General features: G+C 41.5%; 2 protein-coding genes across 7 annotated transcripts in view; one reads left to right on the forward strand and one right to left on the reverse strand.

Moving 5' to 3' along the window:
- The window catches only part of tgfb3 (transforming growth factor, beta 3), a 114,588-nt gene extending 103,429 nt beyond the window's left edge, over nt 1–11,159 (reverse strand). For 3 of the 5 annotated variants that reach the window (XM_061895372.1, XM_061895374.1, XM_061895373.1), the window contains exons 1-2: nt 10,416–11,158; nt 1,713–1,876 (exon numbers count right to left, since the gene is read on the reverse strand). In XM_061895372.1, coding sequence (XP_061751356.1) covers nt 1,713–1,876; nt 10,416–10,761 — 510 coding nt within the window. In that variant the 5' untranslated portion in view covers nt 10,762–11,158. Of the gene's footprint in view, nt 1–1,712; nt 1,877–10,415 lie in introns of all 5 variants that reach the window. The other 2 variants (XM_061895371.1, XM_061895370.1) reach the window with 2 other exon arrangements.
- A 261-nt stretch (nt 11,160–11,420) lies between these two features.
- The window catches only part of LOC133549691 (intraflagellar transport protein 43 homolog A), a 33,215-nt gene continuing 32,038 nt past the window's right edge, over nt 11,421–12,597 (forward strand). Inside the window, exons 1-2 of one of the 2 annotated variants that reach the window (XM_061895378.1) lie at nt 11,421–11,510; nt 11,607–11,768. In XM_061895378.1, the coding sequence (XP_061751362.1) occupies nt 11,724–11,768 (45 nt within the window). In that variant the 5' untranslated portion in view covers nt 11,421–11,510; nt 11,607–11,723. The remainder of the gene's footprint in view (nt 11,511–11,606; nt 11,769–12,597) is intronic. The other variant, XM_061895379.1, reaches the window with a different exon arrangement.

Below are 12,597 nucleotides of genomic sequence, written 5' to 3' on the forward strand. Positions count from 1 at the left end.
TCTTCTGCTCAGTGTCGACACACGGGGCAGACCCATCACTGCATGCATGTTGTGAGCGCGACCGAACAACTTCTCCCTAGGAGTTCTTCCTGTCACTCACACACACCAGTGACCTCGAGGTAGATGCAGCTGTGACACAGGAATCCTAAAAAAAGTATCTGTCAAACTCGTTTTTTTATGGCCGCATCGCAATTATGGCTGCCCTCAGAGGGCCATATGTAACAGTGAATATATATGAATATATATTGCTACACAAATGATTGATTATTAGATGCCACAGTTTTAAAGAACAAATACATTTAGTCAGAAAGTGCTTTTTTCCAGCCTTTCGTAGGCCACATAAATGACGTGGTGGGCCACATAAAAAATGTGAATGACCACATTAAATGGTGTGTCGGGCCAGATGTGGCCCCTGTGCCATGAGTTTGATAGTAGTGTCTTAAAGGGTCATTGCCATTTTAAGATACAGCAAAGGAACATTTATGGAAGAGACATTAACTGTTGAGCAGCTCAGTAATATGACTGACATTTTTCAAAAAAACAGATCACACAAATCTGGGTCATCTTTTATCCTCCTGAGAAGCAGCGTCCTCTAATGTGAAGGATTGTGTTTTGCATAACACACCTGTTAAAGTTAATTGAAATTATACACACATGTAATTTACTGCAACTATTCACGATGAATCAAAATACAAAAATGTGATTATTTTGATTTAGAAATGGCATCATTTGATACCATTATTATATTGTTAACATGAACATGATGGTAGAGGTGTTTAATAAACAAACTAGGTGCATATACAACACATTCCCATCTTAACTGTCTTTGCCCGTGTAGCACAAACCATGATTGCTATAGATTAAAAACAAATTATATTTAATAGTGATTAATCAAAATTCATCCACAGCAAACTGTAATTAATCTGATTTAAAAATGTAATCGTTTGACAGCACTAATTAAAACCCAAGTTTTATTGTTTGTATAGCTTCATTATAACATTGGTTAACTTCCTTTACTTCAAAGTATAGGTAATGCATTTCATGATAGCCTTGACTGGAACAGATCATTGTCATTATTTCAGATGGGATATTTAAGCCCCTAGTGTGTTTGAGCACTTTGGCCTAACCGTGTCACCAAACAAAATCAGAATGTAATATAACTTCCTGGGGTAACGAGGGTCCGAGGACCGCCAACTTTGGCGTAAAAGTGTGTGAGAGGGGTGTGTATAAGTGTGTGTGTGTGTGTGTGTGTGCGGGGGGTAAGTAACACGCTCCATTGACCCCCCTCAGTGGGTCACCATGGCTCTATCTCTTAATGGGCCCCTGGAAACAATCTAGTCGGCCGGACAGTCTGCATTCAGAGTAGTCTGGAAGCGCAGGAAATGTAGCCACCCGATCATTACTCTGAACCTCCCACGGGAGGTTAATGAGGAAACCGAATCAAGAAAACTCCATATGCCACAAAAACACTTAAACCCACACAAACGCAGATGTAGATGTTGAGTAACTTTCATACGGAAGGACGGCAGCTTTGAATGTCGACATTGAAAAAAAGCAATAGCGGATTAGTAACCGAAAAGGCTTTTTAAATGCACAATCTGGAATAATGATCAGCACAGCAGAGTTGGACTAACATAAAATGATTTTCTCTCACTGCTGGACCTGGTGGAAGAAGAAGGAGGGTGTTGGGGGGCACTGGCTAGTTCACACACCTGGTAGAGCTCAATCCTCTGTTCGTTTTTCTTGGCAGCGGGGTTGGGGATCCTCAGAGCTCGAAACTCGGCCCTGAACAAGTTGGTGGAGTTCTTCTCCATTGTGGAGACGTTGAAGCGAAATACCTTGGAGGTGATTCCCTTTGGGCAGTAAGGGAGGTCATCTGCAGGTAAAATGGAAAAGTATGACTCAAACAGTAGGGACTCCAAGTTGAAATGTTGCTTTTGGCACACGTCCTCCAAGCTTTTATTCATTACCTCATCGGATAGGTTATTATTAAAGCCCATTTTCCAAGGATATTCTTGTTTATTTTAGGGTGATTTATTTGATTTTTCAGAGTATTTTCTCGGATGGAGCTAATGCAGGACAGAAAAAAGTTTTAAAATGTTCTTTTTTTTGTATGCATATTCTCCTTTTTCTTACGAGCATTGCTACAACATGAATTCAAATATTTGTGCCCAAATCCAGTGGAACTGTATAGATTAGGTCTCTTCTACCAGACTGGACATTAACAATCCTGCAAGGGAAATCTATAAGAACATCGTCAAGAACTTTTTGAGCCTCTTCAGGCACTGTACTTTAAACTCATGTTCAGCAATGCAGAGATGAACATAGGGAAATTAGCAATCAATTAACATTATGTTATACTTGATTGTATGGGATTATATCTAAATGTTTTAAACTCCTGTTTCCGTGCTAGTGTTATGCAAAATGCTGTTCAGACGAGGAGCTCAACATCCCTTTCAACTATCCAATATAATACCAGTTTGAGGAAGTATGAACAAAAACCAATGTAAACATACATACATAGTTCTGATTTATTAAAAAAACCCTCATTATTACTGTGAAACCATTCAATCTGTGCAATATTTATATGTGTTAATGAATGTACATGTGCAATAACCCACATTATTTGTTTTTTTTATCAAATCACGCTATTCTTATTTTCTATCTTTATTTTTATTTCCATTTTGTCTGTTTTCCATTGCTAATCTGCACCAGAGAAGAAGCTGCTTTTAATCTCACTATACATGCATATGTTAACGATAAAAGGCTTTCTATTATATTTTATTGAATTCTGATTACTGGCAAATATGTCAAGCCTGCAAAAGACAACACTAGTGCCATTTATTAACAGTTAAAGGTTGAGCTAAGTATACAAAGGTGGTGTCCACATTTGCTTTCTTTCACTGGCGCGAGGCTTCAATGAAGATAAAAGCACACCTGTCAACTCTCCGATTTCCCTCCAGAAACTCATATATTTCCACTTTCTTTTCAGGCGTCTTCCTGCGTCTTTATTTTTACCTTCAATGAAGAAAAAAAAATCTGGTACTGCTGGCAGTTGGAGCATCACAGCTTCCAGTCCACTCGGCCTCAGCAACATTTAGTAAAAGTCACCGTAGCACACATCCAAAAGATTATAAAGATGTCAGGCTTCAAAATAAACACGACAGTAACAAAAATGTTCTATTCTTTAAAATGCAAATGTTGGTAAAGTAAAAGTAATGTTAAATTTTCATTTAATCATTTCGTTTGCCATTTATATCTATCTTGCATTGTTCCCTGCATGTCACACTATAATTTTAATTATTAAAAACTGTGTTCATATTGTTGGGTGTTGGGAAAAGCTTCATTAGATTAAATTATTTCTTTGAGGACAAGTTATTTTGTTTGTCTTTGTATGCAGTTTTCGTCTGACTTTTTAAACTGATCACTTATGGAAAAAGCCATAACCCATTGTGTCAGAGGGATCATAATTAAATTGAAGCTGTGATTAGCGCGTGATGAATTCAGGGTGTAGCATCAGCTGTCAGACGCTGGACGGATGAAGCAAAGGATGCGGTTCTTGCTATGCAGCATCTGCTAATGCCTCGCGTGACTCGAACGGCAATGCAAACCAAATTCCCCATGTGGCTGCACTAACATGCCCTTCCCGCTTATGCTGGAGCTCCACGGGTGCTCAGACAGAAGCCCAAATCTTCCAAAAGAAGCAGAGTCTCAGCGCTAGCTCAGGAACGTGTGGGCCCACGTGCTGGAACAGGACAACATCCCAGCTAGCAGCAAGGCGGCAAACAACTCCACATGCCCTGCAAGCGCTAACTTGTAATCCACCTTCCTGGCGCGTGCACGTTTGATAGTGTGGCATGCTTGACATTTAAGTGAACATAAAGGACCACCTTGTGCTTGTATCTGAAAAGCTTCCTGTTGCACCCAAGGCTCGCCCTTCTTTTCATCATAACACCTGATAGTTTATTAGTTCAATGAGCCAGGCACATGCGGCGAGGAGCTAAGCAAGCACATAGCAAGCTTTTTACAAGCAAAGTGGAAACAGTCATTTACAGCCAAGCTCTGGCTAATTTATCACCCTCATCTTTAAATCTATTGAGAGGGGGTAATCACACCTTTTGGAAACTCATAAGAACATCTGTGTCATCCTAGAAACATGTCAGAGTACTTTATTTGACCCATAATCCTATTCCAGTGTCCTTACACTCTTTGTCTGATATTTCCACTACCTTTTTTTCAAAACCCTTCCTATTTATAGGTGACCTTTTCTGCATGTATCCCCTGCCACATATCAGTCCAGTGTTTCCACACAATCTACGAGGAGGGAACCTCAGTAGCCCTTTGCTCCACTCACTCATTGCCCCCACTGGAGGCAAAAAGCCCCCTTTTGGAGAGGAGATTTGAAATTCTAATCAAGTCTTTGGTTTCCTTTTGGATGACCTCATTTTTCCCATTGCACTGGTTTTAGGTGGATTTCACATTATGGCTTATTTTTGCCAAGGGTCTGAAAGGTAATTTGTTCCATGTCAGCAAGCTGAGGAGATTGCTTGCATAATTGAAAATGAAAAACATGTACTAATTTTATGACCCAATATTGAAGCAAACAACCTTTTACAGTAGACGCTACTCAAGTTTAACAGTTTGAACTTAATATTTTGGTCAGCAAATTTTGTGAGACTATTGCTGAGTTAGCATCTAAAACAAGGGTCTCAAATTAGCAGCTCATATTTTGTGGCCCTCTACTTAACTTTATAATAATATAATTGAGGCCCGCACATCCTGGGCGGCTAACACTACAATATGTCATTGCAATCTTGACTACCACTATAAAGAACACTAAATACAACGGTGAAAACACAAAATTCATAACACAAATTGCGCAAAACCAAGAGCAACTTCCTGTAAGCAAGCAGAAGTGTCTCTGACCATCTCCTAAGGAAATACAGTGCCAAAATATAAGATGTTTTCATTGAATTTGACATTTAAAATTACTTAAGAGGGCTCTTTACAACAGTTACATTTTTTAAAGCAAACAATGTAACAACACCACCATTTGGTTAAAGTTAAAGTTAAAGTACCAATGATTGTCACACACACACTAGGTGTGGTGAAATGTGTCCTCTGCATTGGACCCACCCCCTTGATCACCCCCTGGGAAGTGAGGGGAGCAGTGGGCAGCAGCAGTGCCGCGCCCGGGAATCATTTATGGTGATTATGTTACCGTTAGTGGCTTAACAGAACATATTGGTTTTAGAAAAAAGTTCAATTACTAAGGTCGTGTAAAAAAAATGTTTTACCAGCCCGAATAAAATGATTGGTGTTAACGGCGGTCACTCACGCAGTCTCGTCAATACGTACGCACAGTCCAAGAGCAGCAACAAAAAATGAGCAGTTATGATGTTATGCATTCAATGATAGCTAATGCTAACTATCCAAATCAGTATTATTAGCAAAGAACGTCCAAAGCTAATGCATGTGCATGTGCTATGTACGTACGAAGAGTACGTAAGAAGGTGGCCTACCATAGCTCGGGGTCACAGTACACTCAAAGTTAGATTTAACGCAGTCCTTGGGGTCTATGAAATACCGATTACCTTATTCCCGATATCGTGTGGTTTAGAAATTTTTACTTTTTTACCCCTTTCTTTTGGAAAGAATTATGCGATGTAGCCTGGCTGCCTAAACCTGTTTGGTGGATAACGCCCCCACAAGATGTGACGGGAATGGCCCAAAAATATACAGGACATTAGCCAATCGTGAAGCTAAATGGAACTCAATGAGTCACCAACGTCAAATTAAAGGAAATTTTAAGTGCAGCAATATAGACAAGTAACTGTCGTGTAGAGTAAACCAACACAGGACATGACCAGGAGGGACCGGTAATGACAGTAAGTTTGTAAATACGCTATAATTTGGTGAAAAACCTGGTGGATGTGCTGATGGGGTGGCGCAGCTGCACCAAGACAGACTACCCCCTGCCAGACTAATTCCACCTGTCTTCCGCTTTTCCCAGCCGCAGCCACCAGTTCCCTGGCTAGCCCCCAAGCTAGCACCAGCCCCTCGGCTAGCCTCCGAGTTATCACCAGCCCCTCGGCTAGCCTCCAAGTTATCACCAGCCCCTCGGCTAGCCTCCGAGCTAGCACCTGTCCCCGAGCTAGCCTCCGAGCTAGCACATGTCTCCGAGCTAGCCTCCGAGCCAGCACCTGTCCCTGAACTAGCCTCCGAGCTAGCACTTGCCTCCGAGTCAGCACCTGTCCCAAGGCTGGAGCCCACGCCAGCATCTGCTCCAAGGCTGGAGCCCACGCCAGCATCTGCTCCAAGGCTGGAGCCCACGCCAGCATCTGTTGCGATGACGTCTGCCGCTTACACGCCGCCGATGACGTCTGCCGTTTCCACGCCGGCGATGACGACCGCTGCTGCTTCCACGCCGATGACATCTTCTCCTCATTCCCGGCGAGACTCACCAAGGCGCCACTCACGTCCGCCTTCCCGACGGCCAAGATGGTGGCTGTTCCTTGTCCGCCCGCCTCCCCGGCCTCAGCGGCATTCTACTCGCCGCCGCCACCAGACTCGTCTCCGGTGGATTCGGGGACACTTGCGCCGGCGACCCAACACCAGTTCGCCCCTCCGCCCTCCCTTGACTTTTGTTCCTGTGCTCTTGGTGGCCAGCAGCCCCTAGGTATATTGTCATCTAAGGGATTACCACCCCAAGATTGTACTTTTTCTTTGGATTTGTTGTGACGCCACCACATAAATTTACCAGAGAAGGAACAGAAGCAAAAATGCTCCAAAAATGTCACATAAATAACTACGATGATGAAATATCAATTACGTGCACAAACTGATTTTACCAAGTAGATACACTATTGCTTTTACTTTTTATATGATTCTGTTTTTAATAAAAATGTTAGCCAAAAATTTGGCCTGGTTTTATAACATATTTGGCTTTAGTTATCGTCGGCCAAGCATTGCGCATAATGTTAGTTTGCCCGCGTGTTGGTAAATCAGTCTCTGCGTTTTTTGTGATTGAGTTTGGCTGCAAAATAAGCCAACGTGGCGCCAAAGAGAGTTGTGACTACCAGCCCTTTGATGAAGACGGTGAGAAGCACTATTTAACAAAATGAACAATCGCCAACAAAAGCCATCAATAAAGGTATAAGTGAAGTTCATTCATTATTTGTCATTTCTATGTATTGTATATTGTTTTTTGCGTATGGGAATATTATTATTCTCGAAAAAAAAGAACTCATAGCAAAGTATGAATGTGCCTCTCCTCTAATCACCAACAAAAGTCTTCAATATAGGTAAAAGTGAAGTTCAGTTATTAATTTCATTTGACATTTCTATGTATGTATTTTTCTGCAAAAAAAAAAATATTTTTTCTCCATAATGTGCTTTTTTTGGTTCATACTGTTGCTCGTCCAAAACAGTTTGATTATTTAATTATTTCTACTAACCTACTCAAGAGGCCTTGTGGTTAGAGTGTCCGCCCTGAGATTGGTAGATTGTGAGTTCAAACCCTGGCCGAGACATACCAAAGACTATAAAAATGGGACCCATTACCTCCCTGCCTGGCACTCAGCATCAAGGGTTGGAATTTGGGGTTAAATCACCAAAAATGATTCCCGGGCGCGGCCAGTGCTACTGCCCACTGCTCCCCTCACCTCCAAGGGAGTTAACAAGGGTATGGTTCAAATGCAGAGGACACATTTCACCTCACCTATTGTGTGTGTGAGACAATCATTGGTACTTTAACTTAACGGAAACGATTACTTCAGTTTCCGTATGCTTTGTTTTTTGTCGGACCTTTAGCAATGGAATACAAACAAAAATCAAGGTACAGTGCTAGTCATTAATTCTAGCAGTATCTATCAAACACAACTGGGTGGCGTTATTGTTCTGAAAACACCTTCCTGGCTGATTCCTCTCATTGTAGTTCTGCCAGGTGTCATCAAAGATTGAGTAGTTTTTGGTTTGTTTTTTTATGTGATTGACTTCTTTTGCCCTTGTAAAGTATTAAATAAAGTTTTCTGATGGTAACCGGTAGACCCTGGAACAAATTAATTCTCTGCTTCCTATGGAATAATTGGTATATACACTGGAACAATTTGCAGTCAATAACATAATGTATTGTCCTTGATAATGAAGTTTCCCCTAACTTAATTTCTTAAAGTTTTGTTACACTAAAATGAGCACCCATAGCCACATTGGAGCTAACAGCTGTGTTGATTTGCGATGACAGGAGAAAAGATGGCCTTCAAAAGAGGTGAGGTTTCAGTAGTGTAGGGACAGATTAATGGCGAGGCTCCTCTACGCTATCCGGCATCTGATAAAAGAAAAAAAAAAATGGGAATCTCCTCTCCTTCCTGCTGTCGCCTGGGGGATAGTCTGTGATGTCACTCTCTCCAGAGCTTTGTGGGGGTAAACAAGGGAAATAGGAAGCATATTGCTGCAGGTGCAAGCCAGCTGCTGAAGTGCCTTGACCTCATAAAAGACAACACAGATGTGATTATCCACTTGGTTACACAATCTCAAATTGTAAAAATCCCATGCACTTGCATTAGGCCGTTGTGTAAAAGATCTACATAAGCTGCTTGTACTCAGTGTCAATGTTTATAACCCTTCCAATGGCTAAACTATTTCAGTGCCAACCTGGACACATCTATATGACTTTGATGCTATAGTTTATAGATAGCAAATGTATGATATTGGTCATCGTGTCTGGGGAGGAAGAACAAAATTGCGAGAGGAAAGAGAAAAAGTGTTGTGTTTAACTTTTTAACTGGGCGTGAAAAACTTGACTATATTCCCACATACTCCAGCCCTCCAAAAAAAGTGACTGTGAAAGTCATTATACCCAGTGGGAATGAAAAAGAACGGAATTATCAAGGTGACAGACATTATGTTCCTACATGCCGAAACATGCCCTGCTCTTTATAATTATATAATGGAAAGTAGGAAAAAAATTGCTGCTTAATGTATGTTGGCACAATTCTGTGTAATAATACGCCACACGGAGACGCAGTTTTTTTGGTGCCAGTAGTAAGTCAAGCTGATGTCTCGTATTATCACCTCCAGTATGAGTCCTGTGCGATGTGTCCTGGGCGCTGGGCCATCACCGGTCCCACTCCTTAGACCTGTTGTTTGTTTTGGGAGCTCTGCTTGTACCTCCTGACCGGCGGATAAACTCCTGAGCTATTTGTAATGGTGGGATTCAAGATTCAAGACTTGGTGCTGGGAGGCTCTGCTCAATCTCGCAGCCCAGCATAAACACCTGTTGATCTGCACTGCTTGGCACGACATCACCCACCACCTTAAAACACTAACTCCATCTGGAGACTCAGAGCGCTGCTTATAGTGGACTTCTCTTCCTGGTGTCTGGAACAATCAACGGAGCGCACTTTACACAGGAAATACCAGCACGGATGAACAAGAGAATTGGATGAAAACACTGGGCTAACTCTGCTGCCTCATACAACCAGAGGGAGTTAATAGAAGGGTGAGAGTTATAAAAGGGGATAGAAAATATTAGGAAACTGGAAGCCTGAAAATGGAAATGAGGTATTGCAGTTGGCGATGGACAGAAGAAGCTAACCGCCTGAGAATCCACCCCCCCTCTTTAGGAATGTGTCAGAATTAGGCTGGAGTTCCCATGGCTTTGGTGTGAGGTATGTATGAGGAATGGTGCTCATTCCAATTAGACTGTTTATTTTGTGCTCTCCTTTGCATCAGCGCGTAAAGGCGGCACTCAAACAAATGACAGCATCCAACATACACAATCAAGACCCACATTATTCATAGCTTGTAACCACATTTTATAGCGGAAGTCCAGTGTTATTTTTTGAATGGCTGGAAATGTGTTTGTGTTTGAGATAATAGTACAGCAATATTCACCTTTTTTCACATTTTGGAAATGATTCATATCGTTTTGCAGGAATGCTTAACCATTTCAAAGGATCCTATTAAGTTATTGGGATTAACTGTGCGCATATTCTCAATTAGTGTTAGAGCAGGTCTATTCAACTGGCGGCAAGGGGGCCGATCCCGGGCCGTGAATGAAAACAGACCGGCCCTTGATGTTCAGGTCAACAATTTGTACGAGAGTATTACGTCTTTGCAGCATATTCCTAAAAATCCTAGAGTGTTGTCATACAGAGGATCTTTGACTAGATATTCGGTGTAAGGTTTTGTTAATTTAGTAAAACTGACAAAACAAATAGACAACAATCGAGTGTCCAGGATAGTGGATTTTAGGAATATATTGTTCAAAATAACAATAATCGTCAAGGGAGATGTCCTTAGCTTTTTGGAAATGTAGTTGAATAGCCCTGCTGTAGAGGATGGCTAACAGGTCATAATAAATATGTCATTAAGTCTAAACTGATCTAAATAAACGGAAGAAATGATGGACTTACTGTTTTCCGGAGGACCATTGACCATGTTGAACTTGTAAATTTCTTTGGCATAGTACTCAGTTTCTGTGTTATCCTGCCCACAGCTTTGCTGCCTGTCTCTTCCCAGCTCCTCAATCAGCTCCTTGGTGCTATTATAGAGGGCCAGAACCTGAAACGGTACCTGACTCGGACCTGTTGTTTGAGGTGGACTGGTCAGTCGAAGCTTACTGAGAATCTGGCCCCGGACAGCCTCTACTCTTTTCTTCTTGATATGGTCAATGTCCACAGTGGTGCAAGTGGATAGTGACAGAATTATTGTCACACAGTTAGAAAGGAGGAAAAACAAAATTGCTTTGCCCAGATTCATAGTTCACTCTGCTCACAACCGCCAGGTATAAGAATAAAGCAACCAAACGTGAATTCCGGCGTGAATAGAGTCCCCCTTTTCTCTTTTCATTCAGGTTGTGAGTGAGTTATGTTCCTGGTGCAATCCCATGGTCTCAGGTGCTATGTCATTTTTGCAAAATGCGCATTTGCGAGAGTGCAAATCCGTGCCATATCGCAAAGTAGCATCAACCCTTCACCAAAGGTGTTTATCCTACTCTTCATTCTACCTGGACTCATACAGGCATCGCATCCTCACTTCCCTGCACACTCTGCACCGGGGATCAGTCTCTCCATTGACTTGAGCGTCTGTCCTTCCACTTGTGGAGTCTACTCAGCCTGCAGTCCAGCCTCCAACGCTGCATCACCGCTCTCTCCCTCAACCTTTATAGTCTCCTGCTGTGACGTTTGTGAGGGAGGGCCAGCTATGTGTAGACCCAGCTCGGACAAGTGACGTCTGTCTTGGACCCAAGTCAGAAATGTAATCTTCAAGAACCATAACAAAAGGTTGACCAATTCGGGATGTAACAGGTAGAATACTATTTTTAATTCAGAGTAACATGCACGAAACATCGACTCGATGCCACTCATTGCGTAGGCATCATTTTTAGACTGATAATTAAAAAACAACAACTATACTTACCAGTGACACTCCGTATGCTAAAACATGCACAACACCGACATCTAGTGGACACAAGAGCGATACTAGATGGGATTCTGAAAGCCTGAGAGGTTAGTACTTTGTTTATTTTAATATGTGAAAAAAATATATTTTTTTTTAACTAAAAGTTAGCACTAATGAGTATTTTAATCACTGTACTGCATAAGAGCATCTCAGCACTTGCCGTCAAGCGTTACCATGACAACTGTTGCCCTGGCTGTGTGAAGCTTGTTGACAGCCTGCGAAGATGACCTAGCTAGCTCGCCGCAGCAATCTCGACAAACATGGACGACGGCACTCAACTGGGAGAAATTGGGCCTGTTAAAAACGTAAGTGTCGCAGCAAGGAGGTGACGTATGGTGTATTCGTGCTCACCGTGGTTATTTCTGCGTATTCGTTCAAATCACGGTTACAGCCATGCTATTGCTAGCCACACAGCCGCAAGGCCAGGTAAGGATAAATCTTAAGCATTCATCTTATTGTTAACGATATAGTTGTTTATTTTATGTAATCTTTAACTGCTAAAAATCAATCATGTCTGCCACGAATCAGAATTATGTTCAAATACGTAGGTAAAATAAAACACATTTAGCAATGCTAACGTGACTCTACCTCCTTGCATATTCGCTAACATTAAGCGAACTATGTTACCTGTTAGATCAGGGGTAGGGAACCTATGGCTCTAGAGCCAGATGTGGCTCTTTTGATGACTGCATCTGGCTCTCAGATTAATCTTGGATTACATTGCCTAACACAACAAATAATGAATAATTCCCCTGGTAATCAGTGTTAAAAATAATGTTCAAAATATAAAAAATTCTAATGCATTTTTATCCAACCATCCGTTGCTACCGCACCTGTTCAAGAAGTCAAGAATGGTAGGAAGTATTTTATTCATTATTAGTTAGCTTCAGAATAAAAATGTTATTAAAAAGAATAACAGACATGTTCTACCCTAATGTTGGTTTTACATAAAAATGCACACATTTAGTTGTATTCAGTGTTAAAAAAAATATTATATGGCTCTCACAGAAATACATTTTAAAATATTTGGCTTCCATGGCTATCTCAGCCAAAAAGGTTCCTGAACCCTGTGTTAGATTGTGTTGGTGTATTTATAGCTGGCAATGCTGTACGCGCCTTATATTGTACTTTTTA

Source organism: Nerophis ophidion, linkage group LG03 (assembly GCF_033978795.1).
Source record: "Nerophis ophidion isolate RoL-2023_Sa linkage group LG03, RoL_Noph_v1.0, whole genome shotgun sequence".
Taxonomy (NCBI): domain Eukaryota; kingdom Metazoa; phylum Chordata; class Actinopteri; order Syngnathiformes; family Syngnathidae; genus Nerophis; species Nerophis ophidion.